Consider the following 22,520-nt stretch of genomic DNA (forward strand, 5'->3'; position numbering starts at 1 on the left):
AAAAAATAAAACTAAGAAAAATAATATGTCAAAAAATACATTCATTCGTTCATTCATTCATTTTCTTTTCAGCTTAATCCCTTTGTTAATCTGGGGTTGCCACAGAGGAATGAACTGCCAACTTATCCAGCATATGTTTTACACAGTGGATGCCCTTCCAGCTGCAACCCATCACTGGGAAACATCCATACACACTCATTCACAGACATACACTATAACAGGAGCACCCGGAGAAAACCCACGTGAACACGGGGAGAACATGCAAACTCCACACAGAAATGCCAACTGACCCAGCCAAAGCTCGAACCAGCGACCTTCTTGCTGTGAAGCGATTGTGTCGCACTGCACCACCATGAAGCGCCTGAATAAATACATTAAAACTTAGTATTTACAACAGTAAATAATATCACTTAGTAAATATATCACAACAGTAAATAATAATAGTATTTACAACAGTCCATAATATCACAAATAACTCACTAAATAATAAAACTGTGTAAAATGTAAGATCTTGTTTTTATCCTGATATGCATAAAATACTATGTGAGAAACAAACAAGCAAAATAATTAACTAACTTTAATTAAATCATTCAGATATGCTGATTCAGATATGCGTTGACAAGTTGCTGGCCCTCAGCGGTTTTATTGAATATTGTTAATATATAATATATAAAATATAATGCGAAAAAAGAAATTAATAAATGAATGAAACACCAAAAATCCAGCACTGACATGACACAGGGAAAAAACATGATTTATAAAAAAATAAATAAATTAATGACTGAACTTGAGGACAGCTAAAATATGCTGTATAGCCTTTTTGAATTCTACTGGTTTCTTTACAGTTTTTAGCATCTGGCCAAAAATGAAAGTTCCCAACCAACTGCTTCAAGGTTTTTCATCACTTTCCACCCTTGAGAGTGTTTTCAACACTGAGGAAAGCAATTCAATTTTCAGTGATGTGAGGAAAAGCAGAGTACAGATGGGAATGTCTTGGACCTGAAATAGGATTGTGATAAGAGGACAGAAATAAACTGAGCTGAAAGAAAATAAGATTCTGTATAGTAACATTTTAAAATATAAGCAATAGCCTACTAAGCCATATAATATTGAAGTCCATTTCCACTAGAAGAAAAAAGTCAGACATATAAAGTCTGAATTAGGACTTATGCAATCATAATTATTTGATAAAAAAGAGAAAATATGACTTACCAAAATAAAAATTGAGATAAAATGCATTTATGCAAAAATGATGACTTAACAGGGCAATATTTCTTATATAAAATGTTGAAATTATTGCTAAATTAAATTTATGTAAAAGTTCTAATTATGAGATTAAAATGTAACATTTTGACATTTGAACAATTGGATTTTGAAATGATGACATACTGATGATCTTTAACTGTCTGAATTGAGATAATTGTCATTACATCATGATTTTGAGTCATAAATTTGACTTTTTGTTTCATACTTATGTTTTTTACAGTTATAATTTCAATTTAGAAAGTAATAATTTTAAGTTATTATGTTACTATTTCAATTTTTATGTCATGACTTAAAGGGGTAGTTCACTTCAAGAATGAAAATGTTGTCTCATTTTACTGATCCAAACTTGTATGAGTTTCTTTCTTCTAGACATAAGTTATTATTTAAAATGATTATACAGTTGAAACAGAATTATTAAACCCCCATTTGAATTTCTTTACTCGTTTAAATATTTCCCAAATGATGTTTAACAGAGCAAGGACATTTTCACAGTATGTCTGATAATATTTTTTCTTCTGGAGAAAGCCTTATTTGTTTTATTTCAGCTAGAATAAAAGTGTTTTTTAATTCTTTAATTCTTAATAACTTACCCAATTACTCTAACCTATAGTCACTTTAAGCTGTATAGAAGTGTCTAGAAAAAGATCTAGTAAAATATTATTTACTGTCATTGTGGCAAAGATAAAAGATATCAGTTAGTAGAAATGAGTTATTAAAACTATTATGATTAGAAATGTGATTCTGACTTCAACTGTATGTTGATGGTCACTATTGACTTCCATAAATGGAAAAATATTATGTAAGTCAAAGGTGAACTGGATTTGGAAGCTAATGGTGGCCAATCATTCTGGAAGTAAAGTACTAAGCTACTTTAAGTATGTCATAATATTTAGTTTTTCTTAATTATTCATATATTTTTTTCTTGTATAGTGGAAATGGACTGCCATAATTTGCTGAGTATGTAGCATTTTAAATGATTTTTAATCTTCTAAACCATTTAGAGTGAGATTACTTTTTTCTAAACACTTAATTTTGACTGTTTTGAAATGCATTTGAGGCAATAAAGGAGTATCTCCGACACCCCCACCTAGGGCCCCAAGAGACCTTAGAGGCCACAAATACTCTCTGCACCTGCTGTTTTTTTCATCAAACAGAGAGAAAAGAAGCAGAACTGAGGAGTGAAGGACGCAAAGATAAGAACAGCACCTCGACACACATCTGTCACCTCTCACACTCGCCAATAACAAGCTCTTGTTTTCCACTAAACACACACACTAAATAATTACAAGCTATTATTTATTGATCATGAATCCCAAATTTGTATCACTTTCAATGTAAGTTTTACATTTATTTTCAAAGGTGTCAAATATCTGGCGTTAGAAAATGTTTGTTCGTTGTAGTATTTCACGCATTACACTTGAGGGCGCCGTTGCCAGTTTAAAGATCGCTGTATGTTTTGTAAGATTTCAAGGTATGAAATAAAGTTTACTATTCAATTAACTTCAACTACTTAGCAACTTTAATTGTATCTTGACATTTCTTGCTATTAATATACTGGAGCGAGTCTATATATAAATAAAAAATCTATAATAGAAACCTTAAAACAAGGTTGAGAGATATTTAATCTACATTTATGAATATGAAATTTACCAAATAAAATCAAAAGATTCATTATAAATTCCACAGATAAATTGAATGAGTCAAAATAAAATATAACATCTCTGGGGGTCAAATTACTTCTAAAACCTGATATTTTTCTTGGGCATACAACGATATGTCTTCCCAAAACTTCTTTGAATGTTGACATTCATAAAAAAGATGAACCAGAAACTCTAAACAGAATAAGCAATTTCCATCAGTCTGCATAAATTTAGATAATGTATAAATGCTAACATAAATGTTGTGAAGTATTTTTATATGCAGTTCCCTATGTTTATTGTGTAGAAATAAAAAAGGAAGCAACTAAGCTTTTTCCACACATATCTTCAAAACAAACATTCCAAACAATTTATTTTCCTCTTGGCTTTAAAAAATAATAATCTAATAACTTTGTTTGTACATTTTTTACTACAAAAGTCTACCCCATTTAAGTATAGTAAAGGTATGAAATGCACACACATGATCATAGTGACATCACTGATAAAAAATCTTTTGCTTTAATGTAAAGTTTGCTGAAATATAATAGCAGAAAAACAGATGCTGATATTTTTTGCAGATGACAGTCAAAAAATTAAATAAACAAACAGCAGAAAAATCTGGATAAACGATCATTTGTAAATGCAAAAAAAAAAAAGGATAAATATTAAATATCTTTAATTTCAACATTCATATAGGCTTGACTACTAAATATATATTTCAAAATGTTTTTCAGGTTTAAGCTAATTGATTTCCAACCTTAAGAGAATGTAAATAATAATAATAATAATAATAATAATAATAATAACAACAATGTTTCTTTATAATAATTGCTCTCTAAAATGTAAGTTTAGAGGAACATTATATATCTTATGTACAGCTTTATGTACAGCTATACAAATATAGCTGTAAGATTTGGCTGTTATAGTTGTGGTCAAGAAGAGATTTCCCAGACAAAGCCAGACAAGTCTTTTTTGAAAGTATGTTCCTTGCTTTAGATTTGTAATTTTCTTAAAATACTTCGGCAAAATATATATTTTAGTGCTTTTTAATACAGTTTAAACTGTGTTTATATTTTCTAAAGTGGCCAGAATGTATTTGTAGAAATGTTATTAATGTAAATATGTTTTTAAAAATATATATTAGAAAACTGTATGGGATATTTATCCACAGAATTGGCTAGGTACACTCCCAAAAAAATTTTTGCTGCTTGTTCAAACTACTTATTTGAAATGAGCTGAATCAACACAATTGTTTGTTCAATCCACCTAAATTTGTAAAAAGAATTTTTATTAGTAGTAAAAGTAGTAAAACTTTATTGTCCTTGACAGGAAATTTGTTATGGGCGTCACCATACTGCTGCAGACATTCCATAAAAACAAACAATAAAAACAATACAAAATCCAGTAGTTACAATAATTATAATGCTAATTAGGATAAACTCCTGTTAAGTAAACCCACTAAAACTGGTACAAAGGATCTCATATATCGGTTCAACACACACTTTGGGACTCTATATCTTCTATCAGAGGGAAGCAGTTGATAATGTGGAAATAAAAAATGAGTTGCATCTTTCAGAATCCTTTCCACCTGATTGAGGACACAATTCTCATATAAAACTTGAGGATTAAAATATTCATCATGCCCAACAATTTTCCATCCTGTCTTTTAAAGAGATGCATCAGCTTAGATTTACACTGTACAGATAGGTTGCCAAACCTCACCGTGATACCATATCTAACAATTAAGTTAACTTAATTGATTTGTGTTTGGACAACATGAAGGAATTGTGTGGAACCCTGCATTTTGTACAGTGAAATTAAGTGGACACTTCCACATGTTATGTGAGATAATTAACAATAAAAATCATATAATGAATATTGTGGAGTTGGATGAAGACCTGCATTGGTTTTTCAAACCATTTTGCCTTATAAACTGTTAACTTGAACACACACATTCAAAATCTTACACCAACTGTCTACTTTTGACTGAACGGGTGGACAAAAACTGGCCTCCTTTTTTTTTTAACACTGTTGCATTTCTTGTCACAAGTTTCCATTTAATAACCCTTTGTGCTCAACATTTAAGGTGTGGCAAAGCAAAGTATTACTTTAAGACACTAATCAGTCTTAAAGTGTATATTTAAGTTCTCCTTAATGACTGTTCTCATAGACAGGGTTTAGTTTAACCATGGCAATATAACGCCAGGGGAAAATCTGCATGGTGGTGTCAGAGGTCTTACCTTTATGCTAATGACCCTCGGGTTCACTCGACTTTTCACAGAGGGCTTGCATCTCAAGCGAGCCTTCATTCTCCTGGGACATCATTTGGCTCGTCACAAGCTTTCCTCAATGTTCTTTGACTCTGCATTTCTGTGTGACTTTTACACTCATGCAGAAGACACATCGAGGTATCATTTAGGATGACATTTATCATGTGAGTGTTAGAGGCCTCGTCTCACTGTGATCCTGCTCCCTGTCTTCAGTAAACAGGCTATATTTAATAATGAAGACTGTTATATTTGCTGAAACCATTTTTTAGGGACTAGCAATGACAAAAACAAAATCTCACTGTAAATTTTGAACTCTGGATACTTCTAGAATTTTGCAAAATTATGATATTATGCACACTGTAAAAAATAGGGTTCCACACAATGTTGTCCCAACACAAATTGATTAAGTTAACTTAATAGTTTTTACAAATTTATGTGGATTGAACATAAAACAATTAAATTGTCCTACCCAAAAACACTAAACAATTGTGTTGTTTCAGCTCATTTAAAATAAGTAGCTTAACAGTATAAATAACATGATATGTATACATGTGGATATGTATTTTTAAGGAAATTTTTATTTAGTTCCTCTGTATTTATAAAGACTAAACATGAAAAATACGGAATTTTTTTTAAAAACTTTGACCTATCTTATATTTTATGTTTGCATATTTTATGTTATTACTTATGTATCTGCTCAGTTGTGTTATTTTAGTACCACTGACACGTTATTATGATTGAAAATTAAAGCCTTGTTATCAATTTAGTAGGTTTATGTTTTAAATTTCAGAGTTATCTTACTATCCCTTTTATTAATCCCCAAACAGGCTACTTTGGAAAAGTGATACCCCAAGCTTCCCTTCTCCCAAACATCTGGTAAACCCAAAAGAGTAGCATTCCTGAGGCTCGTACGCAAAGCTCCTCCTCTTTGAAAGATGAGCGATTGGGGGTTATGGAAATTCGAGAGCGTCCGATTGGTCGCGGCGCCCGTCAATCACGAGCTTACGGATGCGAGGGGCGGGGTTAGCGGACCCAAGAGGTTGTGCCAGTGTCAGTGGCGTTCCTCATTCTCCACTAACCAAACAAATACACGGTGAAGGTGAGGCGAACAACATCCACAACCAAATACTCCGGCGTTTCTTTTCCATAATGCTGACACTGAACGCGCGCTTCTGGGGTTGTTTTGATGCCCGGTAATATTTGGTGACCTGCAAACCCTCCGTTCTCCCGCTCATCACTGAACAAATGTGCATTTTTGCACGTGTTACATTCAGATTGTTTGGATCAGTGAGTAAAGTTAAGAAGCGGCGGTGCTTTTTAACTTGTTGCGCGGTGATGCAAGTGTCCTCTTGCGCAAGAGAATGATTTATGAGCCAGTTATTATACGTACGATTTCTTCTTCGAGCTGTTTGACTGGCAAAAGTTGCTTTAGGATGGGCTCAAGGAACGAGGTCCATTCTCAACCTGCCGTACAGTCTGAGCAATTAAGTTAGAATTTGGACTACCGGAGCTACCCAAAGAAGCAAGAGTTGGATGTGGATGTGGATGTGGATGTTCTTGGGTTGAAATACGTCTTTATAAGTGTAAATTATATTGATTTCCTAACAACTGATCCTGAAGATGTCGGAGTCTTACGAGGACGGGGTGTGCGGAGATGGAGCTCCGGACTTTATCCCACCGAGAGCGCTTCGATCAGGCCGCCGGAGTGGAGTCGCCGTGCCGCTGGTGGAGCGCGACGACGCGGCGCTCCTGGAGTCAGTGAAAGCGGCACCGAGGAGGAGCAGCATCATTAAGGTAGTAGCAGAAACACGCCAAGAGTTGTCAAGAGTTTGGTGGTGTGAATGATACCCGATCAGTTTAAATGAAACTAAACACGAATGTCTGTTGTGGAATAGAGTGTGAATCATGTAAACAACAGCCTGTGTCCTTGGAGTTTATGCAGGTTATGACAGGTTCAGGTCTCCTGGAGTTGCCTGGGGCTCTGTGAATTGATCAAGGATGTAATGGTAAACCTGTGACAACCTTTTACTTACCAGCCTAGATTACTGGATGCATCAGGGTGGTGTAGCCCAGTGGTTCACAGCTGGTTTTGTTTAAGGAGCCATTTATTGCATTAAGTGGCAACCTAATGCTGCACAAAAACTGCCTTTCGTACAAATAAACTGTCATTTATTACATTTTTAGAACGAGAGAATGTAATTCAATCTATCCACAGTCACTGACATCTGGCCAGATGCAAATAAATACAAAGGAATTTGTGGCAAAGTAGAGATTGATTGAATGTACAGTATAATGACCTTTTATATCATTTTAACTATGCTATTAATTTTTAGTGGTAACAATGTTAATAATATTATTATTTGTTTTTTAAGGGGTAGTCAACCCAAAGTGAAACAACAGGCTATCAAAGTTGTAGGTGACCTTTTTTAATCTTCATTAGAACATTAAAACAGATTGTTAACTGAAACTGTGGTCCTAGGTGATTACATGAAGTACAAATATTAGGAGTAAAAAAAAAGTACATATATTGGCAAAACAAAATAAATTCCTGTGACACCTTATGATACATTAAGCCCTGATGAACATAAAATTATCGGTCTGTATAAGAAACTGAGCATTACTTCATAATTATCTTTAACCCACAACCTGAGCAGAAGGTCCTCCTGAGCATGTTTATGACAGTCAGGAGCCCCAGCTTCCTGACACATAATTACAACTGCATGGTCGCAGGCTCAAGCATAAGCTGATGCTGTTTTACAACTTGTTGCATTCAGGATCAAGGATAAACACAAGTACCATTTTGTCAAACAATTCAACACGTCTTCCTTTTCCAGTTTAAGTGCCTTTGGCTTATGCATAATCATGTTAGGCTTAATCTCCGCACTGTGTTGAATGAGAACTGTTTGCAGAGACGTATCAAAGGTATTAATATGATTAGATTCCTGCACAGACCAATCATTTTGCTTCATGAGAGAACACTTCTTCAGAAGTCACTAATTTTGTTTAGACTGTTTATGATTTTTCAGCTCAAACACACATGGAAACAACTATTTTATGTGCTGTCAAAAAAGAACTAATTCATTGATATTCATTTAGGAGGTGACATACTGCAAAACCCCACCCCTAAACCCAACCGTCAATGGGGTCGTGCAAAAAGGAGATTATACGAAGTCATACAAATTAACCACTAAATCAAAAAGTTATGAATTGCAGTGAGATTGCATTGGACTTTTTGACTCTTAAAGTTTGAAGTTTTTGAATCACTTAGGATTATTGTTGTAGCTAAAATCTTCTTTAATGTTCTAGTGAAGAAAGAAAAACCAAGAACAAACAATTTCATCAAATTTTCATCTCTTGCTCACTGCAACCCAGAACAGACCTGTGAGCCATTTTGATCAAGGCAAACTTTTCAACATAGTTCAGAAGCATTGGTGTGGACATCATCACCCTAACATTCTCATATTAGCAATTTTAAAGTGTTTGATAGACCTAATAATTCATTAATAAAAAATTACAACTCTGAGCCACCAATAACAGATTTTTTCCTTGTGCTTTCTGGAAGCTGAGCCTTGAAGGTTCAAAAACTTGAAGTCGATATTTAAGAGAAATGGATAAACCTGCTGAATTTACATATTTTCACTGGTGACAAAAATGATAGAAGGAATTTAACCCGAAAAAAAAAATCTGCCACAGTGGAATTTGATATTGCCATAGTTGTTTGATGATCTTCAAAGATTTTAATGGTGTGTTATCCATGTAGGGTCAAAAGTAATGGGTTTTCAGTGCAGGTAAACTTTTAACATAACACTAGTTATTAAGTGACACCGTGGACTTTTAGTCCGCTTTTCCTAGATCTAAGCATTTTTTGTCACCTTTATCACCAAATACAGTGATACAAAAAAGTCCAGAGGCTGATTTCCACAGAATGGTTGTTACAGTATAAACTGCAAAGCCATCATGACCTGAAAATGTCATTTTGCAAGAATGAAGCATAGACAATTATTACAAAGGTCTAAATGAAATGGGACGCCTACACTCATATTTGCCATGTAATGACTTTCTTTAAAGAATTCCTGAAGAAAAGAACATGCCAAGAGTTTAGGTTAATACCCAGATGTGTTAAAAATACAAAATGACTGCAGGCTCTTGGGTTTATGAATGCTTTGGATAATCATTGATCAAGCATTACAGAGTAATGACTCTACATCAGTGCTTTGCGATGAAGGTCAGCCAATTATCTTCAGCTTTAGTAGGTAGAAGGATTACAGTGCAAGCCAATGGGGTCAGTGACTGTGAGGGGTCTCCTGCACATGTAATATTAATATAGAAAAAGCCACACCTGTAGTTGCTGTGACAGAATGTTACACAATATACCATTTTCATATTTGCTATGCACATTTTTGTAGGTCAGATATTAGATTTTAGATTTGTTACAACAGGGGCCTCCACAGAAGCTGGTTCTGCTTTTCTTCATAAGATCATAATCTGTATTTGGGTGCAGCCCATACCCAAGTTCAACACTAACAGTGCTGTCTAGTTCAGTGAGCAGGAAGTAGCACAAGGTAATTGACAGATGGCAAAGAAGCTGATGATGTCAGTGACAGGCACTGTCGACAGAGCGAAGAGAGGGGGCAGCGTTCATGTGACTCATCCCAGCTCTGGTTCTTGGTTCTGTTTGTTTCAGATCCAGAGTGTGAGTAATGTTCCCTGTCCTCAGCCAAGTGCACAACCCTCCAAGACAATGTCCAGAGCAATCATTGTTTTTTAAATGGATGCAGAACTTGTTGCTTACATCTATTTAATACACACTTGAGAACTTGTGGCTTGACTGATATCTTCAGATCTTCTCTGTGCAGCAGCACATGCACAAATGCACACATCAGTGTAATCACAAATTGGGTTGAACCTACAGCGTCCCGTGTGCAACCCTGTCTTGTTTTTGCCCGAGATTGTTGAAACTAGTGATTTGTATTCTGACTGTCCCTGCTGAAGGAATGATCTGAGTTTTCCCAGATTAATTTGATGTATATGTTTTTGGAGTGCTGCATGGTCAAGGGTTTACGATTGTTTGACAATATGTTATTGTGGTGCTCAGGAAACAGATAATAGATAATTGGCACTTGTTGACTTGGTATTTTGAATTCTTATCGTTGAATAAAATCATTTTGGGTGCTGTGTACATTCCATCATGTGTGGAAAATGAAAGTGTTAAGTAAAACATACAGTATCTATTCAAAAACATAAATAAATGGCTGAAATTTCATTTCTTTATTTCCGTTTATGCAAAACGAAATATTTTGTTGGTCTAGAAATCAATCAAAACATTTTCCATGTCTTCTAGCGAGTAGTCTTTCTTATTGTACAATTTATATATTTTACAAAGTAACCTGTTATCTATTAGATTGGATTATTTCATTACAATGAAAAAATAAACAATTTACATCCTATGAAGTAGGGCTGGGCAATTAATCCAAAGTTCAGTTTCAATTTCAGTTTGGGCCTATAACGATTATAAAAAAACATTAATCGAGATAAACGATTATTGCATCATATACCACCCCCTTTCCAGTTGTACACATTTGTTGCTCTGCAAAGCTCAGTTCCACGTAAAAATGACTAAAAGCATGTACTGTAATGTTACTTTTGCGGCACGGGATGTGCATCATTCATTGAAGCACATTTGAATCATTCATGTTTTTAAAAGTGCGAAAGAGATCGCATGCTGTTGTGTGTGCACATGTTCGACCTCAGAGATGAGCAGAGCACACACATCTAAAGTCATCTTCACGTGAGCGCTTTAATGGTCAAATACATGCAAATTTGTGTCAAAGCACGGTGTTTAGTGATTATTCATATTAACCCTCATTTATGTAATAAACAAATGAGTTGAGAATCAAAAGACATGTGAAAGTGAAACCATAAATCAGAACCGTACTGCTCTTAAAGTGACAGCGCGCAATATTCCTGCTGCCGACTGTTTTTATCGTTATTAATCGAACAACAACAGGACAAAATCCCTCGCTGCTCTTGACTGAAGGACTTTTCTAGCTAAAATTAAAGTTTTTTTTTCTTACAGTGAAGATGCTTAAAGCACAGTTTGTTTCATATTTTTATTCTATTGTTTTTATTTCCCTTTCCTTATTTACAGGGATGAAAATAACTCTATATATACAGTTAAAGTCAGAATTATTAGCCCTCCTTAATTATTAGTGACCCTTTCCCCCCCAATTTTTGTTTAACAGAAAGATTTTTTCAACCGATTTCAAAACATAATAAATTTAATAACTGATTTCTTTTATCTTTGCCATGATGAAAGTACATTATATTTTACTAGATATTTTTCAAGATACTAGTATTCAGCTTAAAGTGACATTCAAAGGCTTAATTAGTGTAATTAGGCAAGTCATTGTATAACAGTAGTTTCTTCTGCAGACAATCAAAAAATATATATTGCTTAAGAGGGCTTATAATATTGACCTTAAAATAGGTTTCAAAATATTTAAACCTGCTTTTATTCTAACCAAAATAAAACAAATAAGACTTTCTCCAGAAGAAAAAATATTATAGGAAATACTGTAACAAAAATCCTTGCTCTGTTAAATGTCATTTGGGAAATATTTATAAAAAAAAATCACTGAAGGGCAAATAATTTTGACTTCAACTGTATATAGTCTTGAATCCTGATTACAGTTATGACCAAAATAATCGTGATTATGATTATTTCCATAATCGAGTAGCCCTACTATGAAGTAATTTGTACCCCGAAGATCTAAATGATATTGTAAGTACAATTATTTTCTATGAAATTTAAAGGGTACACATATTTATATTATGTAGTAGTATACTGTACAGGCAAAGAGTTGTAATAAAATGAAGTACATTAACTGATTTACTTTGAACCTGTGTGTTTTAATGCCGTTTTCACGAGGAGAAATAACACCATTGTGCAAATTTGACAGTGGGCCTATAGTGAGATTTGACTGAGCAGAAAAACAAACTTGGGGAAGCCAGAGTACAGAGCCCTGGGGAGCACCTTGCTTGTTTTTTCAGCTTTATGAGCACTTTCCATTTAATCAGTGCTGTCTGACCACAGCTTAGTACTCTATATCCATTACAGTCTTCCACAGAATCTCTACCTCACATTTCACCTTATTTGCTGTAATTCAAGAGTCTCCCTTGTTCCCTTTTCTTCCTGCTTTGCCATTTTCTGGCAATCTCGGCCCCACTTTTTACTCCCATGTAAACACAATGAGTTCATTCAAAAATCAAAAATTCTTCTGTGAAACATAAAAGGAAATGTTTTGAAGAATATATTAGTCATTCTTTCTGTGTAATTTAAAGTCACGAAACACCAAAACACATTTTTTGAGATGTTGACCATCATATACAGTTGAAGTCAGAATTATTACCCGCCTTTGAATTTTTTTTCTCTTTTAAATTATGTTTAATAGAGCAAGGGAATTTTCACAGTATGTCTGATAATATTTTTTTCTTCTTAATTGTTATTTCTTATTTGTTTTATTTTGGCTAGAATAAAAGCAGTTTTAATAAAAAAAGGGCTAAATTATTAGCCCTTTTAAAATTTGAATTATTTACAAATAATAAAGTTAATAATTCTGACTTCAACTGTATATATGCCATGTTTAACAAAAAAAAAAAAAAAAAGAAAACGCTATTAGGAGACGCATATTTAGCTAACAGGTGAAAATTGGTTGTTTTTGCGTTGTTTAGAGCAAATTCGTTCTTCCGGTTTAAAAAAAGTAATTTTGAAGCAACGCCATGGCGATGAGGTCATTGTGTAAATTCCAACATAGAGATTGGCTGTCTCTACTGGCCGGTACAAAGTGACATCAATGAGTTTTCAGCACATGTGTCTCATGTTAATTCATGAGAAAGACTTGGTTCGAACCAGTCATCGCTCTATTGTGAACTTCATAAATATGCATTATATAGCTTCATAGACTCCTTTTACCTGTTACAGTGTTCAGAGAGATGCCACATTGTGTTGCTAAGCGCAATTCAAACAAGTAGAAGGAGAAGAATTGTTAGGAGACATGGGTCGTCAGTGTTGTGTTTATTAAGGTGCTGCAATTAATATTTTGTTTCCAATTTCCCACAATGAAAGCACAGCTTGCGCGTGGACCCACATGTGTGGATTACAGTGGTCTGCTAACAAGCAACAAAAACATGTTTGTAAGGAACATGTTTTACACGAGAGCTTTTCAAATCTGGAAATGGTGAAAACCGGATTTGCCACTTGTTTTCTTTTAAAAAAAGACAGGTCAGTTTGTGTTAATTGTCCTGTCTCTACAGATTTGGTAAGTGTGTGATCAGTGTCCTTTCTTTATGTTTATTCAGATGGCAAAGTTTGTCAGTGATACGCTTTCAGTTTTAAAGAAATACCTTAGTCAAAATGATTTAGTTACTAAGTTTACAGTAATATCCCTACAATATTATGGACTGAAAATCCTCCACTTCCACACTGCTCTCAGATCTGCTGTAAATGCGGCTTTCCAAATCACTGTGCGTCTGTGTTTGTGTTGCCAGTGTGAGACCTTGGGTATTGAAGCTTTTACACCCGATTCAATGATCCATTGTTCATTTGTGTTTATTAAACTGAAATATGACATGCTTTTTTCTTTTTTATTAGATATACTTTTTTCAAATAAGCAACTGTGGCACTGCTATAACTTAACAACATGTTCAAAAGTTCATGTTATACATTCAATTTCTTATGCATTCTTAAGAGCAAAAACAGAAATAAAAGAAGATTATAAACCAAGATTAGAAAGACAAAAGCTAGTCATGGCGCATCCTTAAAGGGGTGGTCCAGAAAGTAATTTTAAGGCTTGGTTGTGTTAATAAGATGCAAAGCAATGTGTGCTCATGTTTCTCTTGAAGGAAATCACATTATTTTTTCATAAATCTCACTTTGATTATATACAGCTACTCAGCTAACATGGAAACGACTGATATATTTCCTAGTTCCTCTGAAAGGCTCGCCCTCAAGTGACTCTGATTGGTCATGTGTCATAATGTGCTGTGATTCACGGATTGTCTCCACCTCACGCCCGTACAAGCACGCGCATTTTGTGTAAACAGTCAGTCAACCTCATGCCCGCTCTCTAAAATAAAATCTGACAAGTGTCTGTAACGAGTGAAAATGGGGTGCGGCTCCTTTAAGAGAATTTGCCATTGTGTGTGTGTGTGTGTCTATGTGTGTGCGTGTGTATGAACTGTCCGTAGACGTCCGTAGATGTTTATTTTTCTTTTTCTCTGATGCTCTGATTAAGTTATTGTTCTGTAATATACAGTGACGTTGTAGACAGAAGAATAAAGCACAAGATGTGGGATGTGACCTGTGTGAACCTTGATTTATTTTTCTGCTGCTAACGTTACATGAGTTAGGTGAGCTCTCCTGTATTTTTCAACTCAACGTGTTGCACGACGTCTTTCACATATATTCGGAATATGCATGTGTAAGTAATATGAATCATTTACATATCTTTTGCGAGTTCATTATCTAAGATTTAAAATGCACGGAAAAGATACCTATAGAGAGACACTGCACAGTCGCACACACATAGAGAGATGCTGCACATACTGGTGAAGTGTGTGTGTGTGTGTGTGTGTGTTTACAGCGGTTTGACTGATAAATATGAATTTGTAGCTAAATCGTTAATTGTGCCTAACAGCTTTTCACATTGTTTACATCTTTGCTACAACATACCATTAAGGCTAGACACTGTACATGTCATGATCAATTTTAACAAATAAAACACTCACAGGTTGTGGCCTCAGAGTTCACAGCTTCTGCTTGTTGGAGCTGCTCATTCTTTGAAGAGATTTTAACTGAATCCAGCACTGAACTGGGAGAGATTCTGGAAGCCTTGTAAAATCATGCTTGCTATGTATTTATTAGTTCTCTAGAACAAAATTAATGTTGAACTGTAAGTACTTCTGTCTTTGTGTTGTGTCCTTTGGAAGCCCAAATACAGAATTCTGCTGTAACATTACAGCTCTGGCCACGCCCTTTAGCTGAGCAGTAAAAGTACTTTGTGATCTCACAAGGCCCAGAAGTATTTTTTGTAGTCTCCAAAATTCGTTCATTGTAGGCTTTGCTAAGCTAACTCTGTAAAAACCAAGGTCTCCCTTTGCATTGAACTTTAAGCATTTTAGATTCAGAGATGCTGTTTATGTTCACACAGCTACATTACACATCAACTAAAGTTTCAAATATGGTTTCGTAGTGGACCACCCCTTTAAGAAAGTTCCAGAAGGTAGACTAACAATTAAGATCTCTGCAAATCAAAAGTCAGTTTTTCCAGTGGTAAAAGAGTTATTGCCTGGCTCAACCACATATTAACTGATTGTTCCTGAGCAGTTGACCATAATAGTATTCATGTTTTGGCCCAAAAATTTAGCACCTCTTCTATATCACAATCAAGAAATAGGGCCACAATTCAGGGGTAAATAATTGGGGACATGACATGCTTCTTGATCTTTTTGATCACACTAAACTTTGTTCTGGAGTGTAGTACGCACTGTTCTTGACAACAGTTGTTTAGAAAGCAAAGCATAACTGGCTGCTGGTCAAGAGCAATGACAATGTAGCTGCTATGACACTGTGTAACTGACTTTGTGGTTAAGTGGGCCTGTGTGTTTGTGTTTGTTGGTGTCCTGAAGGCAAACTGTGCCCTCTGTCCTCTAGTGTCACTCAGCTACTGGTGCCACAATCCTCTGAATGCCGTTATCCATCCTGTCTGACACAAGTGCACATCTAAGCCTCTGGGGGCCTCAGTTGTGGTCATGAGGCCTAGTGTGTTTGTATATATGTGTCTATATAATAGACGCTGGTTTATAATCCAAATCTCTGTGGAAAATTAGATGAGTTCAGGACCCACTAAAGGCATTTCATAAATGTGTCAATGGGGAAGTATAAACATGCGTTTGTGAGAGGATGCAAATTTTGACATTTTTACAACCCATTTCCTTGGTTTATTTAGATGAATTTGACTCCGTTTCCTAGAAGTAACTCTTGTGCATGCATCATGAAGATTGCCTCATTAGGATTTAAAAATCTTTTGTGAACAAGCTACGCCAAAAGTCATAGATGATTTAATCTGCACAATCCTGAAATTAAAAGGAATAATTTAGCGTTTTGACTGTTTTTTTTTATTATTATTTTTTCATTGCTTTTAGTGAACTATGGCTCTGTGTTGTTGCTAATGTTACATCAAAAGAACATGGGAACAACACATTTAATAGTATGTTTTTACTCATAAGGTGAGTCACTCACCTCAGTCAAGTGTTTTAAAGGCGCAGTAGGTGATTGTCTTCAGAAACATTTTTTGTTGTGCTGGTTGAAAGTTCTCTTCACATTCCAATTGTAATGATTAAAGTAAATGATCTAAATGTATTTATATGTATTTTTATATTTTGGGTAAGACAGAAGACTAAAAAATGTTCATCCGATTCAATATTGACAGGCCGACAATTCCCATAATTCTGATAAGTAGCCCAAACTGTCGGTCAACAAATGTAGATTTGTACATTTGCGCAGCCGTTCACGCAGATCCGCACGTTCACGTGCACATGAGAGTGAAGCAATGGTAAAAACAAATGATGAATCAACTTTTTAAAATCCTGAATCAATATTGGAGTTACTTTTGCATGTAGAGGAAGGATGACACCATGGCTGATGTATTTCTACTAGAAAGGTAATGTTCTTTTTTAAGTGTATTTTAGTCAAGCAAAGCTTATGTAGATTTACAAATGGGTTATATGCACAGAAGTGTTGTTCAGCCACTGAAATCTTCCCGGCGAAAGATTGATGTGACTATTTTCAATTTCATAAGGTTCTATTTACAGCATCGGTAATGTAGATTTTTATTTAGTTTAACAAGAAAACATCAGTAAATAGCGCTATTCCGCCTAGCCTGCTTTACTGAGGTAGAGTTGGTTTTATATTCACATCACTTTAGTTCATTTTTGAACATGACAACTTGTGACACACTCTCTATATAGTTTACCATGCTACTCCTAATATTCGGTCTAAAATAGCATGTAAGTATGGCTTAGTAATAAGTGTAATTCCTGCACCCTGCCAGCCAAGCATCATAGTTGCTTTAGGACAAAGCGCATGAGAGAGTGAGACCAGCCATCCTTGCATGCATGAAATATTGCACATTTATGACAAGTTTTGCTTGCTACACAACTGTAAACATGCTAGATATAATACAGTTTTTCGTTCAGAATTGTAGTATTATAAAGTACTATAACGTTTTCTGACTGGCGAATGACATGATCTTGTGGGTCTCTGTCATCTTTTAATGTGCATTTGTGATATCAGGATGTGTGGATTTTGATGGCAGGGGAGTGACTTTGTTTCAAAGATATTGTGCTAACACATAGCATTTAGGCAGATAACCTACTGCACCTTTAAGTAAATTATTCCATGAGACATTTCCGTAACTGTGTTTATTAGTCACATTCAAACAATAAAATTCAGGTACATCCTCCGTTCTGTGTGATTTCCCGTGTCTCATTTCCTTAGTGATCAGAGAGCCATGCTTCCCTGACTAAAATGTGGATGAGAATTGCAGCTTTTGTTAAATCGTGATAAATTTTGATTAATCCTGCAGACCTAATGTGCACCATTATTTAAGATCCACAAATGCGGGCAAATTGTAAACATTGTTTCTGCACCCTTTAAGGGCACTTTTAGGATGGGGATGCCAATTGAATTCCTTCATGAAGGACCTTTTCAGAAATCAGTTAGTGAAGGATACATATACTGTCACTTAAGGAAGCAAGTTTGTCATCAATAGTCACATGTTCCAGTCCTTATGATTTTTTTAATGCTATAGATGCTGTGAGCTTCAAATAACAAGATAAATGTTAATTTGTAATGTTCTTGTATATTACACATTTCCATTTAGCATTTTAAATGAAGTTTAAATAGCTTTTGTAGGTAAAAATGCTGCTCAGATACTATTTATTATAATGCATGAGTACATATACATGTCAATGGTAATAAACATCAATAATAAAATATTCCTGTTGTTATTGCCATGCGTTTATCATGGTTACGTTCCAGTAACATAGCAAGTGCATTCCAATCAGCTTCATCATGTCATGGAAGTGCTTTTTGCACAGTTCCCACTTTTAGGGCTCTACCCTTTGGATGGAATAGGGTATAAAGATGCTCACTTATGTTCAGAATTTGTTTTCCTATTTTTGCCTCTTTGATTTTGTAGATTAACCACACCAAATGATCACCAGCTTTGCCTGTATGCAACCCCGATTTATTTGGATAGACTTTGTTGGTATTTTTATTTTGTTGGACAGCTGGTTCCCTCCAGGAGCAGGATTGGACACACAGTGCCAAAAGCTGAAGACTGTTGAAAACATTGCCCAAACTTAGCTGCCCTTGATTTTTGTGTTGGCATTTGATAATTTCATGGTTATCATCCCCCATTGGTGTGGAGACAGCTGGAATGCGAAAACGTCAGGAGGAGATACAGAAGTAGAGAGAGAGGGGTTACGAGGTGAAGCAGTGTGATCACTGAAGCAACTGTCTGCTTGTAGCTTCCTGTTTAGTAACACCCAACCCACCCCACAGCTGATACTCGGTTTGTCTGGTGCACGCCTTTTCTGATTATCACCTACGCCAGAAGTACATCTGCCATCTGGATTATACTTTATTTGTATATTTATGTGTATTATGTATACTTTGTTTTCTTAAAGTGATGACAATATTCAAAAAATGGGATTGAAAGGGGATGAGGAACACTAGAAAGCCATGCATACATAGGCGTAGACAGGAAGTACAGTACAACAGATCGTATGATAGCATGAAAATATGAACACGCTAAATGAGAGGGAGGGGTGTCGAAATGGGTGGTTGGTTATATTTGTCACTAAAGCCCTTTTTACTTCAGGGTTGTGCTCGGCATGTGGCCACTGAACTGAAAGCAGCCGAATTAGAGCTGTTCCCCTGGTAGACCGCAGCCCAGAGAGAAATGATCTTTGGTTGTAGGGGGGATATTTGGTCCAGTGTTAGATGTTTGGGGGTAATGGAGCAACACATGCTCACAAACACCCTGTCCTCCATGATGCATGTTAAACAAATGAGGAATGAGATTACTCAAAAAGGATAAGTATCTGTTCAGGTTCTTTAGATAGTTGTGCACGCACATCTTGGATGGCGTTCTCACTCTGGCAGGGCAAAATTTACTCTGTTATTCCAGCCTGCAGTTTGTCATTGAGGTTTGCCAGTCCTCCTCAGGCCTGGCACACACAGGGCACAAGCAAGAATCTGAGAAGACTGACTGAGACCCTGGAGATGAATGTTCTCAGAATGCTGGATGACATGCTCATCAAATGTTCAGTGTTAGCGGTCACTGAAGCATGAAAGAGTTTTGACGAAGTAGAATGTTTTTTTTTTCTCTAATATCCACTGATTTCCACGAACTATTGGTTTGCCATTTTGTTTCGAAGGTCACTTCACTGCAACAACTTTTTTCCCTCACTTTGAGAGTCTCAAATCATTTGTCATCCTTTCTGAGAGCTGTGACTGTTCATATGGACCAGTCTATCTAACATTTACAGTGAGTGTCAAAAAGACACCCCTATAATCTGCTTTAGAGGGCATTCTCCTCTAAAACATTTTATTTAGTATGTGATAAAAATCTTAGGCACGACACGGTGGCTCAGTGGTTAGCAGTTTCGAGTTGCTGGTTTGAGTCCCATCTGGGTCAGTTGGCATTTCTGTGTGGAGTTTGCATGCTCTCCCACCTTGTTGGCGTTGGTTTCCTCCGAGTGCTCTGGTTTCCCTCACAGTCCAAAGATGTGTGGTAAAGGTGAATTGAATAAACTAAATTGGCCGTAGTGTGAGTGAGTGTATATGGATGTTTCCCAGTACTGGGTTGCAGCTGAAAGGGCATCCACTGTGTAAAAACCTATGCTGGATAAGTTGGCGGTTCATTCTGATGTGGCGATCCCAGATGAATAAAGGGACTAAACCAAAGGAATATGAATGAATGAATAAAAAAGTTAATATATGGAGTCTGCATTTAGCTTGAATTGTGTATACACCATTAAATAAATAAAAAGCAGCATTGTACATCTGATCAGTAATGTTCATTGTGTACTAGTGTCTTTGAATTTTAAATGACAAGAGACTCCAATATGAAGTCTGCATGTTCTGCCTGTCTGTGTAAATGAATAGTGTGGTTTCTTGTACCTCACACACTGATGTCTGTGGTCTTACTACATGAAGACACACTATAAACTACCTAAAAAAAGTGTACCTAAAAGGTACAAAAGTTACCAATACAGAACTTTTAGATACAAAAACTCAGATGGAAAAACCTCACATTTACTTCTAAAATGAGTGTTTTTTTTTCAGGCTCCCAAGTTATTCCTTCAATTATTTCACTTTAAAGACGATGAAAAATGCCTGTTCTTTGCCATAAATGTAAACTCACTGGAGCTTTACACTTGAAAAAATGCTTATTTTAGAAGACAATTTCAGACATCTTAGATATTTTTGCATCTGAAATCTTCATTTCTTAGAGTGCATGAGTTTACATAAGTAGATACTTTAACAGTCACTTGACCAGCATTTTACTGTTTTAGTTACTCAAAACTGAAAAGATTAAAGATTCAAGACACCCTTGAGTACTTTAAAAAAATTTTAACATATGTATGTGTTGAGTATCAGTGAAGACAACATTAGCACCTGTCAGCTTTAATTGCGGGGAAAACTGGATAATTTTGAGTTTTTCTCTGCTAATTTCATCTTCCGGGTTTAAAGTAATTTTTGGGGCGGGATCAAAATCGGTGACATAGCGCGAATCAGATCGTGGAGTGAGTCTTGGACTGTCAGTTTCTCATTATTATTCATAGTGGAGTTTTCTTACCTTATGAGAAGACCCTGCTGCTTAATTATTCATAAGAGCACGTGCTTTCCGAAGGTAAGGCAGACTTGACAAGCTGTGAGACCCAATGACTGGGTGAGACGGCGTCCACGAAGGGCAAGCAGTATTTAACTGTTCATGAAGGGTCTTTTTTGTTTCTATGAACCACGGGGTTTGTTGCCTGTTTTTCCCCACGATTCTGTCAGGGCCGATACAGTAAAGCGGCTGGTTTGCAGCAAGCATTTTTGACGGGATAGTTGAATGAGAATTGTAGAACGGTGGACTTTGTATTTTATTAGTTGAGGACATTAAATTACTGTTTATTTCTTTGCAATTTATCTTTGTAAACTATAAAATCATGTTTTTTGTCTCATTTTGTGAGCCAACTGCCAATAGTTGTTCGCTCATCTCTTTTTCCCCCTGCTCTGTTGGCCACGCCTACTCCTTCCTCTGCTAGCAGAGCTCATCACCCATCTCGGAGCAATTTTTGAAAAAATTCTGAGGTCGACTTGAACTGAAAAAGGAGGGTTTCATGACCCTTTAAATTAAGCAGTATAAAAAATTACTGTTAATGTAAATTGTTCCATTTAATTTTTTCAACAAATCATTAAGGATTTTAGGTTAGTAAAACTGATTTAACTCTTAAACTGGACTCAAGCAATTAAAAAAAAGGAATAACCCCCTTCCCCAGCCAACTTTAAAGGCATATATGCATATATGTCATTATCAAGACAGATACAGAAAGCTGTGTGCTGTTGCTTCATTTACCATTGCAGTGCATTTGATCAGTCTCTCAGCAAGTTGAGCTGTGGGAATGTGTGTCCAAGAATATAAGGGCAGACCAGCAAGAATGCGATCTTGGATTCTGAATTGCGATGATTTCACTCCAACTCGCCATGGAAATCACTGGCATCCACTCGGGCTTCCATGGCAACCGGTGGGCCTGACACAATTCACCTCAGCATTCATTACCATGCAGAAAGCGCCTTCATAGGCTGGGGTGTGGTTACAACTGTTTCAGCTTAGGTCTACCCGGCATGCGCTCATGTTCTCGTTCCTCTCTTTTAAACACGGCCTGGCGTGTGCCTCTTCTGAATGTCTGTGGGAATGTGATATTTCACTTTGGAAGAGTTACAAGGAACACTTAATGGTTCCGCAGAGTTTCACCCATCTGCACTCCATCAAAGGATCCGTCCTCTTCCTGCAAATAAGAACAGACAGAGAGATTGTCCATGCACAAGCACTGATTTCCTACTTTAAATCCTTGTTCTTCATTCTTCCTTCCGCAGAAAATAGCAGCTTTTGGTCTTTTGACAGTTGTTTAGGTGTGTGTGTGAAAGAGACATGCTATGAGAGGTGATTCCTGAACACTTTCTGTAACAGGATTACATTTATGATCATCTCCTCATCCACTCAGAGGGGGA

At 35.9% G+C, this 22,520-nt stretch overlaps 1 protein-coding gene across 1 annotated transcript in view; it reads left to right on the forward strand.

The window, feature by feature from the left end:
- The first annotated feature begins 6,262 nt into the window (after window positions 1-6,262).
- plcl1 (phospholipase C like 1) overlaps window positions 6,263-22,520 on the forward strand; it is a 112,989-nt gene continuing 96,731 nt past the window's right edge. Inside the window, exon 1 of the mRNA XM_056465500.1 lies at window positions 6,263-6,967. Coding sequence (XP_056321475.1) covers window positions 6,794-6,967 — 174 coding nt within the window. The 5' untranslated portion in view covers window positions 6,263-6,793. The remainder of the gene's footprint in view (window positions 6,968-22,520) is intronic.

The sequence above is a fragment of the Danio aesculapii genome, chromosome 9 (genome assembly GCF_903798145.1).
Source record: "Danio aesculapii chromosome 9, fDanAes4.1, whole genome shotgun sequence".
Taxonomy (NCBI): domain Eukaryota; kingdom Metazoa; phylum Chordata; class Actinopteri; order Cypriniformes; family Danionidae; genus Danio; species Danio aesculapii.